The sequence below is a fragment of the Pangasianodon hypophthalmus genome, chromosome 3 (assembly GCF_027358585.1).
Source record: "Pangasianodon hypophthalmus isolate fPanHyp1 chromosome 3, fPanHyp1.pri, whole genome shotgun sequence".
Taxonomy (NCBI): domain Eukaryota; kingdom Metazoa; phylum Chordata; class Actinopteri; order Siluriformes; family Pangasiidae; genus Pangasianodon; species Pangasianodon hypophthalmus.
Genome location: NC_069712.1, coordinates 3,517,168 through 3,538,888, shown reverse-complemented (window position 1 = coordinate 3,538,888; position 21,721 = coordinate 3,517,168). Strand labels below are relative to the sequence as shown.

General features: G+C 38.8%; 1 protein-coding gene across 1 annotated transcript in view; it reads right to left on the bottom strand.

The window, feature by feature from the left end:
- Positions 1–15,506, bottom strand: part of vegfc (vascular endothelial growth factor c) — a 59,840-nt gene extending 44,334 nt beyond the window's left edge. Inside the window, exon 1 of the mRNA XM_026933437.3 lies at positions 14,831–15,506. Within this exon, the coding sequence (XP_026789238.3) occupies positions 14,831–14,950 (120 nt within the window). The 5' untranslated portion in view covers positions 14,951–15,506. The remainder of the gene's footprint in view (positions 1–14,830) is intronic.
- Between the last annotated feature and the right edge of the window lie 6,215 nt (positions 15,507–21,721).

The window sequence follows — 21,721 nt, the reverse complement described above, 5'->3', positions numbered from 1 at the left end:
AGAACCTGCTCCAAACTTTATTCTGACCTGCTAGAGATGAACAGTGAGACTGAAGCTCTGGAGAATGAAAACTAGAGCTCAGGTGAAAACTACACCTGAGCCACGAAAAGAGACGGCCAGCATGGGAGGAGAAACATCTGAGATCCAGCCTGGGACATGAAGTTTACTAGACAGTACGCTCAGACGTTCTCATGCTCACACTTCTACACACAGGTTTCATCCATCTTTTCTTTGGCAACTGAGAAGTTTTTCTGAGGTGAAGAGTGCAAAATCTGAACCTTAATGATGTTGTAATACAGTTCACAATTCTATTTCTTCACAATTCAGATCTAAAGCAAAATCTACCTGCTTTAGTGATAAGTTAAAACATGGAATTAGGGGAACTCAAACAAGTTCAAACTAGTCCTAACTAGTTCATACTACACATTGTATCCCAAATGCTAGCAAGAAAAATAGAGCTCCTTCATTCTTTGAGAAAGCTAATCAGTCAGTTTTGTGAGTGTAAATAATACATTTCCAGAAGAGAACAGGTCATAACGTTGCATTATCGTAGCCTATTCATTAGCTAACTAATGGCCTGCAAGCTAACAGACTAGTTAACTCGTAGCGAGATGCTCTAGCATTTAGGATATTTGTTAAAATGGCTGACGTTCTAGCAAGAACAGTAAGTTTACTCTTATAGAAAAAGCCTCCATCTTGCACCACTCAGGATCCTTCAGTTCTTTCTATTCCAAGTAGAACCCATATAGCAGAACCCATGTTAAGAACCCTTAAATATCACACCTGACTCTAAGTGCTATAAGGTCTATCTGTAGATTGAAAAAGGCATGTCCTAGAGTTCATATATGGAAGGTTTTAATTAGAAAGAAGGAACTCACTCATTTATACTAATGTATTTTTAGCCAGTTAGCTAGCATCAGCTAACCTTACAGAATTTTTTAAGTCATATTCATAAATATTTATAATCTTTACAGGTAATAGCAGGTGTATTTTCAGATTTTGTTAGCCAGCTAGCTAATATGAGCTAACCTGACTGTTTTTTAGTAATGTTTATAAGAAGACAACAGCCTGTAATGCCAAATCTGTAAATATAGAGGTAATTAAGGTATGTTTTTTTCTGCCCATTAGCATATGTGATAGCTTTACAACTTACTGTATGAGGAGTCAGACATGCAGCTGGCTAACGTTATATTAATTAACATGAGCAAGTCAGTATTGTAAATGATCGCTTGCTCAGTCATGAACATTTCATCTTGTGTTTTGAGTTTCCCTTCATCCTGTGCCATCGTCCTATCGGTTGCAGTAACACTAAATCAGTCATCGATATAACCCAGGTTATAATTTAATGCAAGGAAAGAATTAGTGAAAGAGATTCGCTTGGATAAGGGCTGCCCTGTATAACTTATTCTGAAACTCCATGCTTTTCGGCCTGAGCTGCAGCTGCTTGTGCAGTGTGTGATTAGAAGTGGCTATTCCAGCCACATTATTTAGTTAAGGTTTCTGCGGTGCAATAAAATTATTAGCCTGGAATAAGGGATACTACTTAGTGATACCACAGGGATATTAATCCCAATGATCTGTAACCCAAACATCTGAATGCCCATGCTCTGCGCCAATAACGCAATCATTTAAAACCCTTTACTCTAAAGAGACACAAAGTGCTGCTTATTATCTATTACTTTGGAATTAGGACAATTTGCAGAGCAATTCTGGACAAAGCGACACTTCCAGAAAGAACACAAGCCAAGAACGAATAGTGCAGTTTGCAGTAGACTAGTTTAAACCAAAATAAGTCCTGTTTCAAAGAATGCATTATTGTTCTCTTGTTCTCAGTTTTTCCCAATTAGCCCTATGCATACACACACACACACACACACACACATCTATATATATATATATATAATATAGCTAGTAAATAAAGGTTTGTATTGAGCTCTGAGCTCTCAGTACGTAGATGAAGCATGTCTGAGATTAACTGGTAGATTCTTCCAGAACTGTGCCACAATGACCACAAAAGCAAGACTAGATTCTGTTTTAGCCGAGATCGCGGAGGAGCAGGACGTTAACCTTGAGGGTTTCAAACCATATCCGCAGTGTCAGACAGGGTCGGTCCATTTAGAGCTTTAAAAACAAACAATAAAACCTCAGACCGAATCCAAAACTGAACCGGAAGCCCATGAAAGCTAAAACTAGGGTAATATGATGCGTCTTCTTTGCACCTGACAGGAATCAAGCTGCAGCATTTTACACTAAAGATGACTGACAGATCCCAAAAATACCCAATCAGTTCCAACAATCCAGGATTAAATAATAAGACTTTTTTGTCAGGAAAGAAATGGTCCAATTTTGGTTAATTGTCTAAACTGAAAGACGATTTTTGCTTCAAATTGATGGGTCAAAATTAAACAAGGTGTTAGATATAAGAAAGAGAACACAGCTGAATTAAGAAGATAAATGAAATGACTGGTTTTTGTTAAGGTGAAAATTATGCACTAGCGCATTTCTCATTGCACTCATTGAGCTTCTTTAAAGGTGCACTGACCATCAGGATTTAATGTGTAAAATCTTCTACATAGAGGTGAAATTATATCTAATTTCTCCCATTAGAAGCATTTTATTAGTTGAAGGGGAAAGATTCCAGGATGGAACCCTGAGGAACTCCAGAGGGATGTACCATGAAGCAGGATTTGGGGTTTGCGAGCTAACTTTGGGTTAAACCTTGGCCTATCTGTACCACCAAGATGGATCTTTCACCACATGGCTAACCTTCTCTAAGGAAGGTTAAGTTGAAGCTAACCACACTGACTGCCTCCTGTCCAGTGAAAGTGCTAGGAATTATGAAAGTGTCACCTTTCCTTGAGGATCGCATGGATCTTGGTGCGCATATTCTGAAAAGATCTCTACGGCGTGTTACTTTTCAGGGATAGACAGAATCCTTTAGGCTTTTTCTAATTCTCATTTATACAAAAGATACAGATTCCCAACGGATGGTATTCTGTATCTGTGTGAGCTCCTTGAGCCTGAAATGGTTTATACAGAGAAGCTTAAACTGATGAAACCCCAAGCATGCTGAGACCAGCTAGAAAATTTGACGCACAAGTTGTGTAAGAGTATCTTAAACGACATGGTATCATTAAAGAGGAAGAAGAACTAAAGATGATGAAATTAATGAATGACTTCTATAAATAACACATTTTAAGATAAACTCTAAATAAACGCTGTAATTGTGTGGGTAGTTGTGTGTCCTTATATTTTAGGTTTTTATTTGTATATAAAATACGATATAGGATGTCAACGCCAATGAATCACTACAACAATGAAAAAAAAAAAGGATTCATCATCGGGCCACTAAATCTGCACGCCTAGCATCAGCTCACAGCCAGTTTTGACGTTGCGGTGAAAAAGCTGTTTGCTCTGACATATTTGCTTACACATTGAGGTTGGCAGCCTGCAGCTTCCTGAGACACAAAAAAGCCACAGTTTAGAAATTACTGAAGACCTTTGCAAAAATACTGCTGATGCTCTAAGGCGCCACTCAACCACAAACCAGACTCATGATGTCTAATGGAGGAAAATAAAGGATCTTTCCAGCAGCATTACTTAAACTGTTAAATCTCATTAAAGTCCTTCTACTGAAGTCTTGTCAACTCAGTGGCCATCTTGGCTACGCTCTTTGGACATTGTTTTACCAGACCAAGTTCCTATCTAGTTGAATTGGGACACAGATTTGAGACACAGATTTGAGCTAGCTGTTAAAATCAGACAAAAATGGCATAAATAATGTAATCTTAAGCCTACATATAACACAAAAAATGTGTTATTCCACAACTAACAGAGCAAAGTGCCCTATATCAGTGTACAAATCTGATAGGTCAGGTGTCTTCTGCTAACATTTTAACCAACGTGGGGATTGGCTTTTTACTGAAGGGGCGGGACTTACATAACACAGTGGCCATACTGAGTGTCACTTTCTGCTCCATTCATATTTTAAGCAGTGGACTGTCATTACACATCATCACTGAGCTCATCTACACCTAGACATGTGTCAAAATTGCTTAGTACACGATAATAGCTTTGGATTTTTTTTAACAGTTATGATATCATCACAAAATCATGTCTTAAAAAAGTCACAACATGACTGAAATTTGCTGAGTCAGGGTAAGAGTTCTGTCGACAATGCTTTTTCAAGTTCTTACAAACCTCTTAGGAACAAAATGATGGGATCTCTCTCTCTCTCTCTGTGTTTTTCTTTTCCTGTTACATTTTTTCCAAAAGAAAAAGTCTGTAAAAACTTTAAGGGGAAAGTCTGTATCTCGAATACACAAACCCAGGCAGCCCAGATTAGTGAAAGGAGCTCTATCTGACCGTGAGCTGACGAGGGAATCACGACTGGGTCATTTCGCCAGACAACAATTTAAAACACATGCGGAAGTCCACAGAGGACAAATGAAAAAGAGGAACTAGAATTTTTAGAGAATTTACAGGAATCCTGATGTAATCATCGACACCATGCACTGGCGGCATCTAAATAGCACTCAAAAAGTTCCGGTTTTGTTGAATTTATCATCAACAACAGATCTGTAAAAGAATGGACCAGATTTCCTTTATATCCATTGCTGTTAAATATGGCAGAAAGTACAGTTAGAGTACTTCTTCAAAAAGGGGAATGAGGTGTAAATATGACACTTGCGTAAAAAAGTGACAATCTTGTAATGTACTCTTCTGTACGAAATGTTGTATTTAGCTACTCTCCTTTAAAAATTTAGGATCCTTAAGTGTTCATTGTAGAAATCTCTATCACAAATACAAATTTTTTGGAAGCTAAGGACCTTTAATTATCCAATGAACCTTTAAAAAACATGTAAAGTGCGTATGCTGGAGAAAATGGTGGACGTGGAACCAAAAAATGACCGTAAATTCCTTCATCCAGTGGAATGGGACCACCACTGACTGGATGTATGTTGGCTTGATATCGTTCTCACAATAAATTATTATACACAATTTTTAAGAGTATCACTAGGGCTTGGTAAACTGCTGTTAATCATTATCAATATGTTAAAATGTACTGTTTGACTGTTTGTCTGATTTAGTACTTTAATTTAGGCTTAAATGCAGAATAATTGAACCCAATTCAGTGTACTGCTATTGTAATGTGTCAGCAAAACAAAGTATGGTACATGGTGTATCATAAAACCATCGTTAAGTATTGTGACATATTTTTGCCACGAGTTTGTACTGTATAAATGATGTCGCAACTGCTAGAGACAGACCGCCGGGAAGAAACTGTATCAGACAGGAAGCTGTGATGTGGTTTTATCTGACACAGGAAACAATGCGGCTTTTAAATTCTTCTTTCTATGGAAGTCACAGCTTCTCGGTGGGCAACGTGTTAAAGCAATCTGTAAAGAAATGCAGCACTGCACTTTTTCGAGCTCCAGCTGAAAACACGGACATGAACACGCAGTTGCACGAAAGGTCAGAGTTCACAGACATGGATGTTTTAAACTGAGTGGTGACCCTGACTGCTGCCTCCTCTGGAAGAGATTAGAAAGTGTGTAATGGATATCGTGAAGGCCACCAACACTGAGGATTATCTCTCAAAATCAAAGAGCAGAAAAACGTTCAAATATGTGAGGTATAACTCAATGAATTACTAGCTATAGGACACTTGATTACTTAGAAAAATACTTAGTGCGAGGTTGTGAGTTCCACTGTTGGGGGCTCTTGAGGCCTTAAATAATTAAGCTGATGAAAAAAATTCACATTTATGCAATTTTTTTTTCCACATAGAAAAAAAGCTCTTGGTGTCTGAGGTTTACTTCTCTAGGTTTGCACTCGTGCTACGAGGCTAACCTAGCTAACAATTAATTGGAAGTATGCTTTAATCAAAATCTTTTTTTCATAAATATCTAATAAAATCTTATGTATTAAAGCTGAGAAAACTATAGATTTTTAAATAAGTTGATTCATTGTCTTTAAGTGAACAGCTCACAAAGATCCACTGTATTTATTCAATGTATGTTAATAATGTATTCAACGTATGTAAAGAATGAAACACATGGTGCCGTCCTGTTATTGGACAATAATCAGCATCCTGGGGCTGTGACGAAGCAGACTTATTGTTACCAAGTTGATTATTTTCCAATACAAGCAAATCCCAAAGTGTTTTATCCCACTTATACCACAGCAATTTGCCACTGATTACAATTTTCATTTATTAAACAACAAAACATCATACGTTTTATCTGTTTATAGTTACATTTAATGTTGTAGAACATCCGTGAAACAAGTTAGTTCCTCTTCTCTCTTGCATTATAGCAGCTATAAACAGTCCTTTTTCTCTCTCTTGAATTTAATAAGATAAAAAACACAGCTTGTCACGTTACAAATCACAAAGCGTAAACTCTTCTGTCCTGAAGATGTCGGAGTTACAGCTTTACCTCTGACCGTTACAAAGCCCTGACACTGGAGACTCCGTCCATGAATAAATGTGATAAATAAACATCTTGTTAAATAAACTTCCCCTTGCAGAAAACTTCTCAATGGCAACAATTACACATATTTATTTACACCCTGTGAATGAGCTGTTACTATATGAATGATAATGTATTAGAAAGAGCGCATTAATATAAACCTGTGATTTGTAGCTACACGACTGTCAGTGTTGCTGCTACAGAAAATGAATCACCACCTTCTGACCAATCGAATTTGAGAATTCAGCAGCACTGTGGTATGAATTTAAAATGACGGGCTTGTCCTTATTCTAACTGAATGTTTAGTTAGTGTGACAATAACTCTGTTCTCTCTCTGACACATTAAATTTTAAACTATAAAATACTGAGAATTCTAAACAATAAAGAAGATATCAATATTTATAGATAATTTTGTCATTATTTATCGATTTTACAAGATCACTTATTGTTCCAGACCTTTATGACCAAAACACTCTTTAAATGACAACTGGATAATATACATTTACAAATTTAAGTGAAATGGATATTTTGGCTGTTTTTCTTTTTTTGGATTTGAGGTATGTTTAAGGTGTGAAATTAAATGTATAGAAATTTTTTTGACTGTGACACAACTGCTTAACTTGTTAGCTTTGAGAAGAGACAATATCAGATGGGAAACTGCGATATGGTTTAATCTTACACAGCAAGTAATGAGGCTTGCTTCTTCCTCTTTCTCACAGCTTCATGGTAGGTGCTATGGAAAAGATTGTCAAGTGAGATATAATTCCCTTCCTCATTAGCTACATAAACTAAGACTTCAGACTACAAACAAAAATGTCTTGGCTGACTCGTTACATTTTTTGGCAAGTCAGAAATTTGTTTTCCTTTGCTTTGCATTCTGCCTCACTGCATAAAAGTGCCTTTCAAATAAATAGCACATAAAATGTGATGTGAATGTATAACTGTAGTATTGCTCTAGGGTTTAACATGAATGGAGACCATGCCATGGATCATACCTAACCATGTGGCTTGTATTTCCTCTACAGTCTTCACTTCCTTTTGCTAAATATTGCATTAATTTTTGAAGGCTGTAAAGTGGTTACAGCTTACAGTGCTGCACAGCTATGAGTAAAGTGCCGTGTTAATGAGCTTTATGCACATAATGAGGTGCAGGCCTTCGTTATAGTGTCAGAAATGCAGGACATATGCAGCACAAGAAGTGTTCTTCCTTAAAATTTAGAAACGAAAAGGAAAGGAACGTGAAACTGGTTTGAGTATTAATTAACAGTAGTGTGGGTCTAAATCAAACATCATAATCTTGGCTCAGTTTGAATAAAATAATATCAATTACAAAATCTGTTTATATTTCAGAAATTAAGTTCTATAGAAACTTCCACAGAGATTTTAAGCTTCAGTATTGTGTATGTCAATCATCATACAGATGAAAAATTTAAAGCATTTCAAGTCTGGGTCAGTGGAAATGTTTGCTAAGGGTTAAACAACCAAGTCTGAATGAAGTCATAATATGGAGCACATTAAATTCTGGAAATCAGAGTAAAAAGAAGAGACATTTATGAGACACTTCAGCAAATCACAGGTTTATATTAAAGCGCTCGTTTCGATACGTCATCGTTATCGTTTCTATAGTAACAGCTCATTCACATGGGCTTCTGTGTTGGACACTCCACATAAATGGATTAAAAAAAACGTGTAATCATTGATGTATTGAAGTTTGCAGTAAGGAGATGTTTATTTAACATTTATGGAAGGAGTCTCCAGTGTCAGTGCTTCGTAACAACCACTATGTTTTCTGCCAGTCTTCAGAGGGTTGACATGACATGCTGCGTTTTTTGTCTTATTAACTTCAAGAGAGAGAAAAAAAAAGAGAGGATGGGGGAGAGGGAATGATTGTTTATAGCTGCTATAATGTAAGTGATGACTGGAATGAACTGATTCCATGGCAACATTAAAGGAAACAAGAAACAGATAAAGTGTACAGTGTGTCACTCTTCACATTAATATCTGAATGGGGAAAACAGACTTTTTTTTGAAAACCTATGATTGTCATGTAATCTCTACTGCAGTTTTAATCTTTTAACTGCTTGGTAAAGATGATGCTAATTTGGTGTAAGATGGTCATTCATTCATTTTCCTACTCTCTCAACATTTTCTTCTGAAACGATATAATGTTTTCACTAACCCATATTAAACTAATACCTTTATGATTATTTGTAATTGTATTAGCTATTACAATGTATATTGTACTGTACTGTGTACTGTATTCTATTTTTGTCCTGTTAGTGCAGCACTGTCCATATACCTCATATTACTGATTCAAATGATTCACTTCACTCATTCATTCGACTCACTTTACTGATTCTTTTGAAAATAAGTATAAAAATGGCAATGTGGACTAAACATCTGATTACTGAAATTGAATTTACAATCTTTACATGTCTTGCCGACATACTGTATGTTATCATTTCTCCATTAGTCTAATTGTTATATGCACATTTATTAATGTATTTACGGTAGGTGGGCTACTCCAGCAGTTACAGTAGATAGATGCCTGATGTGGTAAATATCCCATAATATTACTGGTGAGAACTGGAATTATTGTAGCACCAAACAAAAGCTAATAACACAGATACTGTCCAGACCTGACAGAGAGATTAAATCCAGGACTGTAGCAAAGAATCAGCTTTGGAAGCAATACGGCACTGAAATACAGAAAGACCAATGAGGCAAAAACAAAACTAGGCTGTGCCAAAACAGCTAAGTGCCAAAATGTAAAAAAAAAAAAAAAAGAAAATTAAAAATGTGTGGTACATTAATACAACTTGTGCAATAAACTGACATATTGATTTCTTTCTCCAAGTAGTCACCCAAGTGTAAAGTATGATGTTTTTTTCACATATAAAAAGCTTTATCCAAAGTAAAATTTTTGGCCAAAACCTTCTCTTGAACGTGTCTGGCACAATATAAGAACCTCTAGGTTTCTTAACCTTTAAACATGATATTCCTGTGGGGAGGAGAGAAAGAAACCTCAGTTCTGCACAACACCTTAACTTAAGCAAGGAGGTTTTCTTTCCCTTTTCAGCTCTGCCAAGGAAACCCAGCAATAGAGCCAGATAATAGAGCTGGAGTTTAGCCAAACCTGCTTCTGCTAGGATTACACACTACACAGTGACAAAGTCAGACTTCAGAGCTGGGAAATTAAAGTCTCCAGATGGTGCGAGAGAAAAAAAAAAAAACACCGGTCTTTTACAGTTAACGAGTGCAAATATAATTCAATTTGCTCTTTTTATTGCTCCCATTTTACAGGCAAGCAACGTGCTTGGAAAGGAAATATTAACATATTCAGTGAGGCTGTAGCATTTCATATGTCAGCTCAGAGGATACAGTAACACTTGTTTATCCAGTGATATGAAAACTGAAACCTCATTCAAAAAATATGAAACACTTAAAACAGTCCCGAACATCATGAATAGAGCTGGGAAATGTGACTATTATAATATCGATATGATGATAAATTATGCAGTGATTCACTTTTCTGAGACATTGTAGGGGAAATGGATATATAGATATATATATATACACACACACACACACACACACGTGTTTTCATACACAGCACGTCAAAGACTTGAAAGCAACAGTAACCTTGTAAAAGTATAATGTATGCATTAAGAGATAACAGATATTAATGTGTTTTTTTAACAGTGAACAAAAGAAACAAATGGGGGTCGACGAAACACCTGCAGCAACGATGAACAAATTAGTCAAATTAGTCAGTCAGAACTTTATGATTTCAAGGTCATGAACATAAGTGAGAGTAGAGAGACTTTAAAGGTAGACGGTTTGAATGCTTTCATGTACACATTTACTATTTCTGTACGAATAGTCATATAAAAGTTTAGTCATCAGTCATGAGTAAGAGTCATTTTGGTTTATTCTCTATGAAGTTGTGATTAAAGCAATGAACGCTAACCCAAAACCTCGCTCTAATCTTTACCAATCTAAACTTTACGCACCAGTTGGCTCATGCAAGTCTTGTGCCAGCAGTGAAACGTCACCAATTCTACAGAGAAATAGATAATTACTACATCCATGGAATTCATCAGGATTGTGGGAAAAAACTCTGCTTTTTTCACTGCTAGTCCGCCAGTCTGGCTGCAGTTTTTGTCGCCTACAGGAGAAGACATTTCACAACTGTTACACATACAAAATTGCTCATAGACGCAATACCCTTGGAAATACCACATTGTTGCCCAATTCTGAAGGACAGCAGAAGCTTGGAGTCCCAGAGGAGCTCAAGGCCTCACGCTCAATGACGTGAAAGTGCAGAACGATGGCTCTGATAGGACATCTGGATATCAGAACCTAGATAAAAATATAATCCCTTCCACCTGTGTGAAACCCGTCGCTCTACCTGGGTGGTGTATGGACACATGCATCTCTCAGTCTGCAAACACACACACACACTGGAGAGGAGGGGGATCCCAAAGGAATCCCTGCGACAGCCCCAGGCCATAGAGCCACTGGTTTTAATATGTGAGGCATTTTGAGGTAACGAGGTCTCTCCCTTCATGGCTGGAGAACTCTCATTTCTCATATAAGCCCTAAAACTAATATTATACAAGTTGTTATACAAAAAAAAGCATAAATATTACTTTTACAGAGATGCTTACACTGCTAACAAGAAAATCCAGAGAGAAAAAACAGAATTTTACCCCAAAAAGCTGTACCGTATCTTGGACAAGACGGCTATTTTTTTTCCAGATTTGTTGGATCTGATCTGTCAGATCCAAGCAACAGTTTTTTAACAATCATTTTATTCACTGAAAAAGCAGTACAGCATAGTTTTCAGGTGTCTCCCATATTGCTGTAGCAAGTGATCAAAAATGAATAAATCATAAATGCTGCATCTAAACTGTAGAAGTTGACCTTGATGTTATCCTTGAAATTCCAAGCAGTGGAGAACATTTTCAGATCTAGTTTGCTCAAGTCTTCAAGATTCAATCAAATCTCAAGTTAAACTGTTAAAAATTTGTCAGTGTAGTGGACTAATGAACTGGCTACCCAAGATCCCTCAGAGAGCTGGGACAATTTTGAAAAGATGCAAAAGGGATCCACAAAGACTGCATTTGCACAAGGCCCAGAAATTTGCTGAACCTCCCTGAAGGTTTTGCTGCTCCAAGTCAAGCTTAGGTACACAAAATGAAACCTAACTGCACCTAACATTGTCATTTATGTTACTCCTTCACAGTTTTTAGCAAAGAGTGCTGGAAGCGAAGATTCTTTCAAGTACTTAGCAAAACAAGACAGTCAGAGGATTACGACGAGAGACATGACAGACATGTGTGCTCATCACCCAACTAGCCATCAAGCTGAGGAACCTGTTGCTGTCCCAGGTCCAGAGGTATTGTAAAAGGAACCCAAGTAAACAAAAAAGTCAAGAAGAAGACAAATTGTCCAGGGAGGTTGGGGCTACAGTGCAATAATCTGAAGTTAAATATCCCTACTGGCACACCTGCCCAGGTGAATCCATACTAGTGTAGGAGGAACTACAATTTGGACAGACAGCTCCATAATGGTCTTTTTTTTTTTGCACATTGTGCAGCTGATTTGGTCTGCAAACCAGAATCTGAAAGTTAGAACCTGCATAAGAATCCAAACTAAGCAAGCAAAGTGTGGAGGAACCTCGTGAGACACCAGTGTCCTGACAGTGAGTTATGATTCATTCATCTTCATAAGAACTTTCTTCTGGTCACGGTTGTGGTGAATTCCAGGAACAATGAGGCAGGGATACACCATGGATGGGACATCAGTCCATCTCAGGGCACCATACACACACACGTTCACACACTCATTCACACGTGGGGGCAATTTAGACAATCCACCTCCTACAGTGGGGAAAAAAAACAGGAGAACCAAGAGGAAACCCACATGGACATGCTGAGAACATGTGTAACTCCATGCATACAGTAATCCAAGCTCAAGATCAAACCCTGGAGCTGTGAGACAGGAACGCATCCCACTGAGCTACCATGCCACCCCTACTGGGGTACCCGTTTCATCCCAGATAACTTCCTGCTTGAAGACATTGATTAAGTCCCGTTTTTATCAGATGCTAGTAATTCACTGCACAGAATTTGGGTTTCAAAACATCGTTGGACTCAACCAAGACCAATTCCCTTACAATTCTGTCTCTCTCTCTCTCAGAAAAGAGAGATGTCATACAAGACCAGTGGTGATGTAATAATTATAATTACCAACAGATTATGGAAGTTTAAAAGGAATTTTCTCAAATCCATTGCTAACCTTTTCAGCAAGCTGCCCCCAATTTATCCGTAACCCTGTGGAGAATTAGCCCACATGGTACAGCTTTTGATAACCGAGAAGAGGCTTTTCATCAGCTCAGTGAGTGATACTCACATCCGAACTATTAAGGGAGTGAAAAATATGGTCACACCAGTGACGAGTGATTCCTAGTGAGACCTTACAGAGTTGCTGATCCTTCCCTCGGCTTTTCACGGCCACACGTGCAATTATAGAACAATTCCTCACCTCTGTGGCACAAGCACAAGACAAATACACCCCATATGGATTTCAAATAAACCATTAGCAAATAGCAACCCCTTTTATTTTTGTTCTATTTCACTCCCATACTCCTTGGATTCCAGCTAAATGAATCTTAATAAGCTTTGAATTTTACATCCACTCCAGGGACTTAAAGGCAAGTTAAGAAAACAGAAGAGTGCAGGTCTAATTTTGGGAAATCACAATTACCCAGGAAGCCAACATTACTTATGGACATATGGGAAGGGATTCAAGAAATTATATATATATATATATATATATATATATATATATATGACATGGGCATATGGGATCATTTATACGCTTCACACCAAAAAGTAAAAAAGTATTGTTGTGTTTAAAAACAAGACATTTAGCAATGTCAAAGGATATGCACTGTCAGGAAAAAAAAGGGTACGAAACTGTACTTGTCCTTGTTGCTGCACTGGTACAGTAGAGTTTGTAAGAGAATTCATTTTAACTCTAAACGTCCAAAATAATAAATCAGACTTATAATAACAAATACAAAACCTTTAGCTTTATCCTGGTGACATCTTTGACACACATTTCACTTTATTACAATCACTTGCAACTCTTATCACTTTAATTATTTCTTTTTATTATTATTATTATTATTATTATTATTATTATTTTATCTATCTATCTATCTATCTATTAATTACAGTACCTTTTGTATTAGTGAGATATCGCAGGTATTGTGATATCTTTTTGTAACATCTTATATTTAAGCTAATGCGTTTATGGAATTTTTTATCTCCTTTTCCGTTATTTATTTTAATATACATTAAATATAAATATCATTAGCAAATAGATAAATATAAATAGCAAAAACCTAAATATCGTGACACATATCATATATAACTACGGTTCATTTAGTGTATGTACGTTAAATCATTGTTAAAGGTACGCTATATCCACATTTCCAGGTGAATGTTTAAGTGTTAAAGGTATAAAGGTGTACACTTGGATGCACAAAAAGGAAAGGTATAGCTAAATCCAATTTTTTTTCAAAGAGTGTGGTCTTGAAGGTGCTGATTTGCCACTTCTGGTGCACCTGTATTTGTCGAGCATACTTGTTAAGCTAGGGCTGGACGATATGATGATATGATATCAATACTGTGATACGTGATATATCGTGATACATGTCATGTATCGTACAAATGTTGTGATATGATATTTTTGCATATTACCCAGCCCTAACATTTTAGTCACTTAATTTGCTTTATGTGTTTCATCTGAGAAAAATAAACATAAAGAAGTCCACCAGTAGCCACTTGAACTCAGCCAGTTAGGTGGTTTTCATGGTCAAATGGCCACGTGTTTGAGATTATCTGTCATTTTGTATAATCTGCTTCCCTCACACACACACACACACACACACACACACACACACACACACACTTGGTGACCCAGTAACACCTGCCCCAGACTCCACTCCTCCATTCCTCTGCTTCATTCACTCGCTCTCTAATCTCTCATCCATGCTTCCTTGCACCATTGCATGTTCTCACACTAATTCCACCCCTCCTGGTGTGGTAAGAACTTCCACTTCTGGAAAAAAGTCCAGGACTATCTGAGGAACACCATGTGAAGAGCACTCTTGCTCAGACTTTCTTACCTCTGATCACTTGATACTAGACATCAGAATGACATTTCTACAATGTGATTAAAGTTCTTCAACCCCAGACACTACTTCTGCACATGCACTCTGATGTTGTTGTTGTTTTTTTTTTTTGCTTTTCAGTATCACATCATGCTTTATTTTCCGTGCTTACCATGCCATCATCTCCTTCCTCCTGCTCATAATCATAGTACTCGTGGCTTGATTGGAAAGCGAGGTTCGCGTAGAGCAGCGCCGAAAATGCAAACCACACTGATATTCCAAGAAAGTGCATCTTAAAGAGGTAAATCTCCCCCAAAATATCCGATCTGATCCGATCCGATCTGATCTGAAGCTCCTGTCCGTCTCTCTCTCTCTCTCTCTCTCTCTCTCTCTCTCTCTCTCTCTCTCTCTGGTTTCTTGGATGATCAGTAGTTCAGCGTTCAGAGAAGTGCATGAAAGTAATCCGAATATTTCTTTTCACACAGACCTTGAGGACATATTTTGGTGATGATGTTGCAGCTGCTTCTGATGATGATGATGATGATGATGGGGATGATGATGATGATGATGATGATGCGTAAAATGTCCCTTTGCACCAGCAGTGTTGCCCGGTTTCTCCTCGCGCGCTCGGCTTTATGACGAAGCTCCGTCCCCGAGTCTCAATGGCCGCATGGCATCACGTTTAACGCGCCGGGCTGTTTTTTATTTATTTATTTATTTTTTAATTTGTGTCCTTTTCCACGGTGTCCTCTCCCTGTTCCGCGCCTGCTGCTCGTCTGTCTTTCTCTCCCTCTTTTCCCCTTCTGCTCTTCCCTCCTTCTTTCCCGCGACTGATGCACTGCACGGCGTTTCACGGAGAGAAATAAGAGCCGAGGCACGCGCCCCTCTCCCACCCCGCCTCCCGTGCGCGCGACCACCCACCAACTTTTATAGACTTATTTATATACTACATCATCACTCTATATACACATATCTACATCTGTATCTCTGTGTGTCTATAGAATGTAAATTGGGGTAAATCGGATTTGAAGAGTGAAAGTCCAAACTTATATTCCTGAACCTTTAGAGTGAAAGTGCTGGACAGGAATAAACACTACTGCTGACTCTTTTCAGGGAAAAGAAACAATTCAAGCTCAAAAAGTCGCTAGAATAAGTGATGTCACATGCTCATTTGCATATTAATCGAAATGTCGTGGTAATTTGCATATCCAAAGCTTGCGTGAAGGAAGGAGTTTCTAAAGACACGTCTTCAGTAAAGAGAGAACTTCTTCACAGAATAGAATAGTACACAATTACATACTACTCTTTTAAACTCTATTCTATCCTGGAAAACTCGTATTCTACTCTATTCTATTCTAATCTCTCCCAATAAAAACTATTCAGTTATATTCAATTAGAACTCTGTTCTATTCTATGGTCTTGTATTGTGATAAAACTCTATTCTATTCTATTCTATTTTGTTCTATTTTATTGTGACAAAACTTACATTCTATTTTTCTATTGCATTCTGTTGTAGTAAAATTCTTCTATCCTATTCTGATAAAACATATTCAATATTCATATTCCATTCATATTCATATTCCATATGGACGAATGGTGTTCAGTCACTGGCCATCACTGGGAATCAGTGATTGGTCATTAGGAACAGTAACGATCAGTGATTGGTCGTCGGAAACGGTGGTGTTCGGTGATTGGTCATTGCGAACAGTGATGATCAGTGATTGGTTGTTGGAAACCGTGGTGTTCAGTGATTGGCCATTGGGAACAGTGGCGATCAGTGATTGGTTGTTGGGAACAGTAATGATCAGTGATTGGCCATTGGGAACAGTGGCGATCAGTGATTGGCTGTTGGGAACAGTGGCGATCAGTGATTGGGCATTAGGAACAGTGGCGATCAGTGATTGGCTGTTGGGAACAGTGGCGATCAGTGATTGGGCATTAGGAACAGTGGCGATCAGTGATTGGGCATTAGGAACAGTGGCGATCAGTGATTGGGCACTGGAAACAGTGGTGTTCAGTGATTGGTCACTGCGAACAGTGATGATCAGTGATAGGTTGTTGGGAACAGTGATGAGGAGTGATTGGCCTTTGGGAACAGTGGTGATTGGCACACTAAGTTGGCCACAAAAAGCTTCCTACAGTCAGTGGAGAGAGGACGGAGTTGGAGAAAGAAAGCATTTGATTAAAACACTTGCACCCGAGTACTATTCAAATTCCAACACCTGATAAAGTACTGACATTCAAATATACTGAAAGTATAAAATCCATCAAGTTACTTAGTAAATACACTAGAGTAAAATATATTAACTACACACACACACACACACACACACATACACACACACAGTTCCTCTGAACATGCCTTACCGTACACACTGATGACAGAATTGTGTGATGTGTGGAATTGTGCTCTCAGATTAGTGGCTAAATAATTGGTTTGGAGCGTTGTTTCCCAACTGGAGAGCTCTCAGCACTCAGAGCTCGGCTCTCCTTATTCAGAGGAATGCTGCTGAGGGATTTTTCTAACACACTCATTCTCTCACAGCCGTCTCAGGCTCTTAGTTCTGTGATTAATGCGACAACTGGCATGAGTACGAGTCCATCCATGAAGTGCCAACCTCTTTCTACTAGGATTAATCACCTAATTGGGCAGGAGAGCTATTGGGCAATTCACCTGCTCTTACTCCTACACACAGTGATCTCTCAAAAGGGCACTAAGAAGATTTCACAATTAAACTAACATTAATCTGTTTTTTAGTCAGTAATCAAATTTAAATAAAAGGTGGGAACAGCACTTATTCTAGCTTATCCTTTCTAACTGCAACTTCCAGATTAAATGTATTTATCCACCTAGGATTAGGCAATATGATGAAAATATCATATCATGATCATATTGCAATCCTATCACAGAGAGTATGAATCACAGTATATAGGTAGATATAGATATAAACAAACGTTTAGCGAAACAGTAGTGCTGCATTTAAAAAAACAGAAAAATTAAAAACTGGATTTGATGTTTTATTTTATTTATTTACAAAAAATAAATTATAGAACACCCCAAAAGAAGGGGGTAAAAATTAAAGAAAATGTTAAAAAAGAATAATAAAAATATTGTGAAAAATATACTATAAAAATGTATCATGATATGGATATTATATCATAATTGCCCAGCTCTAATGCAACCAGTTTATTTATTTATTTATTTGTTTGTTTGTTTGTTTGTTTGTTTACTTAACTCTCGAAAGAATCTCTGCTTCATTTTTAATGAAGTAATCAATTATTCAATCAAATAATTAATTAATTTATGTTCAGCCATCTTGAGTGTTAGAAAATCACCAAAATATGTCCTTCTAGGTGCAACATTATTATTATTATTATTATTATTATTATTATTATTATTATTATTATTATTATTATTAACACCTGGGCCAATTTAAAGTTACTGTCATATATTACAGTATGAAATATAAGAACAACATCAGCTCAGCGGTTAATTAAGGTCATGAGTTTAATCCCAGGCCTGACAGAGAGCCGCTTGTTGGAACACTCGACTGCACTGCTTTTTAAACTTGGAGCAGATTCTGCCTCACTTTGGCTAAAGTGGCTGCCAAATCAGTAAATAAAAATCTTATTGACAGCTGCGCTCATTCTGCCATTGTGACTGCAGTAAGCAGCTCAGGACGAAAGGGTCCAAGTGAAGGGTCAGTACTGTTTTGACATTTTTGCCCAAATTACTTTAAGAGTGTGACGTTAGTTTGGTTACGTAGCGCCTGGCCTTTAATATACACCTTTGACCAAACTGCAAACCTCACTTCATCTTTTTTCACTTTAGGATAACTGTTAATGAGTTTAGCAAACTCTATGTGGCCAAAGCTTTTGGACACCTGACAATCACACCCATTTGCGCTTGTTGAACATCCCATTCCACATTTATTCCCCCTTTGCTGTTATAATAACCTCCACTCTTCTGGGAAGGCTTGCCACTAGATTTTGGAGCGTGGCTGTGGGGATTTGTGTTCGTTCAGCTACAAGAGCATTAGAGATGTCAGGCACTGATGTTGTGTGAGGAGGTCTGGGGTTCAGTCGGTGTTCCAGTTCATCCCAAAGGTGTTCAGTGGAGTTGAGATCAGGGCTCTGTGCAGGACACTCGAGTTCTTACACTCCAACCTTCACACACCATGTCTTCATGGAGCTCGCTTTGTGCACAGGGGCATCGTCATGCTGGAACAGGTTTGGGTCTCTTAGTTCTAGTGAAGGGAAATTGTAAAGTTACAGCATTCTATACAATTGTGTGCTTCCAACTGTGTGGTAACAGTTCGGAGAAGAATCACATATGGGCGTGATGGTCAAGTGTCCACATATTTTTGGCCATATAGTGTATTTGTCATGATAATTTGCAGTGCTCCGAAGCAACACTTCTGGGAACACTTCTGGAGTAGGAATGAAGCTGATATTTTTGTTTGTTTTCTATATTCGATTTGGTTTCACCATGGACAAACAACTTCTGACTGATCTAAAGCAAATATCATCTACAGTATAATTCATTTAAAGCTAAGAAGTGCTGCTGTGTTTACTGCAGATGCATTTGCTGAACTTGGAGGAACTTGGAGTTCCAGAGTAAGAAAGAGTTTTTTTTTCCTGGTCAGAGGTTGGGAAATATGAGTTATGACTTCTAATTGAATGCAGCATAAATAATTAATACACAATCCATTAATAAAACGAGTGTGTTGCTTGAAATTAATGATTTTAAAAATTATATAAATATATATATATATATATATATATATATATATATATATATATATATATATATATATATATATATATATATATATATACATATGTGTGTGTGTGTGTGTGTGTGTGTGTGAACGAGATAGAGAGCGTGTGTGCGTGTCAGGAATATTGGACAGAGACAGATGCAGTTGCAGTTCAGCGTTTTAATGAGAGCAATGCAGACAAATCCAAAACATAAGGCAGAGTCAATATCCAAACAGACGTAGATCAGGCGATCAACAAACAGATTGATCTAGGCAAAGGCAAACATGTGAATCAATAAAACAGGCAGAAAATCAGGAAACCAGAATAATCAACATAGTAGATAAGGCTTAGTAAAGTTAGATGCATGGGACAACCTGAGCATTTAATTTGCGAACTTTCTGTGAATGAAAGTTTCTTTTAAAGTGTGTGTGTGTGTGTGAGAGAGAGAGAGATTGGGAATAGATGTGTGTGATCAGAAGTCAGGTGATTGGGAACAGGTTAGTGGCAGCGGGTTCTGGTGTGTGTAGTCAGGGGCAGCCATGTTTGTAGGCTGCGGTGTGTTCTTGGAAGTTTATGGATTGTGTGGACCTAACAGAGCCCCCCAAAAGGCTCACTCTAGGGGCACAGTGCTTTTGAGGCCTTCCTCTAGGTTGTGGGCCTGGGCATTCAGGGTGTCTGGCATGGAATTCATGGCATAGACTGGGATCAAGGATATCATGTCTGGGAACCCAGCACTGTTTCTTTGGGCCATACACTTCCCACTCAACAAAGTACTCCAGCCAGCATTTTCTGCAACAGGAGTTGTGAATGTTTTTTTCCAGGTAAGCAGGCTGGCCCTCTACGTTGGGTGGGGCAGGTAGGTTGGCAGGCGAGACATTAGTGGCCAGTGGCCCTGGGATGACTGGTTTCAAACAGAAGACATGAAAAATGGGTGCTATGTAGCAATGTCATGGAAGATCTAGTTTGTAGGTGACGGGATTGATTTATTTGAGCACCTTGTGTGGGCCAATGTTCCTGTGGTTCAATTTTTGCAGGTTTGAGGTCGCCTGAAGTCATTGGCAGCCAGCCAGACATGATCTCCTGACTGGTAGCAAGGGTTTTCTCCTCGGTGTGGGTCAGCGTGGGCTTTGTGGGTTTGGCCCACCTGTTCAAGTCATTGGTGGGTGCTCTCCCATACCTACAGAACCAGTCATCAACAGCAGGTGAGTCAGTGGGGTTGGCATTCCAGGGGAACAGGGGAGGCTGGTACCCAAGTACACACTAAAATGGCATCAGTTGGGTGGAGGAGTGCCACAGAGAGTTCTGGGCATACTCCACCCAGGGTAGGAATTGGGCCCAGTCTCCCTGGCTCTCTGCACAGAAGGTCCTCATAAATTGGCCGATCTCCTGGTTTGCCTGCTCCAATTGGCCGTTGGACAGGGGATGAGAGCCAGACATGGTTACTCCTAATTTGCCCATGAAACTGACCCACACCCTGGAGGTGAACTGGGGCCCCTGGTCACTGACAATGTCTTCTGGGATCCCGAAGTACCAGAATACATGGTTAAATAAACGTTCTATGGTTTCAACAGCAGTGGGCAGACTGGGTAATGGGACAAGGTGCAGAGACTTAGAGGACAACAAGGACCAAGACTGTGGTGTGACCACAGGATTCCAGCAGGTCAGTGATAAATTTGACAGCGATGTGGGACCAAGGCCTTTGGGGTGTGGGCAGTGGTAGGAGCTTGCCAGCTGGTAGAGTTCTGGGTACCTTAGCATCGGCGCAGGCGGTGCAGGAGGAGACAGCTCGGTGTACATCAACTCACATGTTGGCCCACCAGTATCTGCTCTGCAGCAGTTGATATGTGTGCCTGGTACCTGAGTGATCTGTGGCTATGGAGGTGTAAGCCAATGTGCCCAGCCTGGTCCAGAATTTGGCGGGCATGGATGTTCTATTTGGGGGACAAGAACCCCTGGTCCTGCGGTATGCGGGCAATGGCTTGGTCGACCTCCCAGTCCACAGCACCCATGAAGCAAGATGGGGGAAGGATAGGCTACACACTGCCCTCTCATGACTCAGCAGCATGCATATGGGAGAGTGCATCAGCTTTTATGTTCTTGGATCCAGGTCAATAGAAGAGGGTAAAATGGAGCCTGGCAAAGAAGAGGGACCAGCGGGCTTGATGGGGATTCAGGCATTTTGCAGTTCAGTGGCCGGCACTCCAGATTCTTTTGGTCTGTGAAAATGACAAACAGGTGCTCGGCTTCCTCCAGTCAATGGTGCCACTAATTTAATGCAAGTTTTAGTGCAAGCAACTCTCAG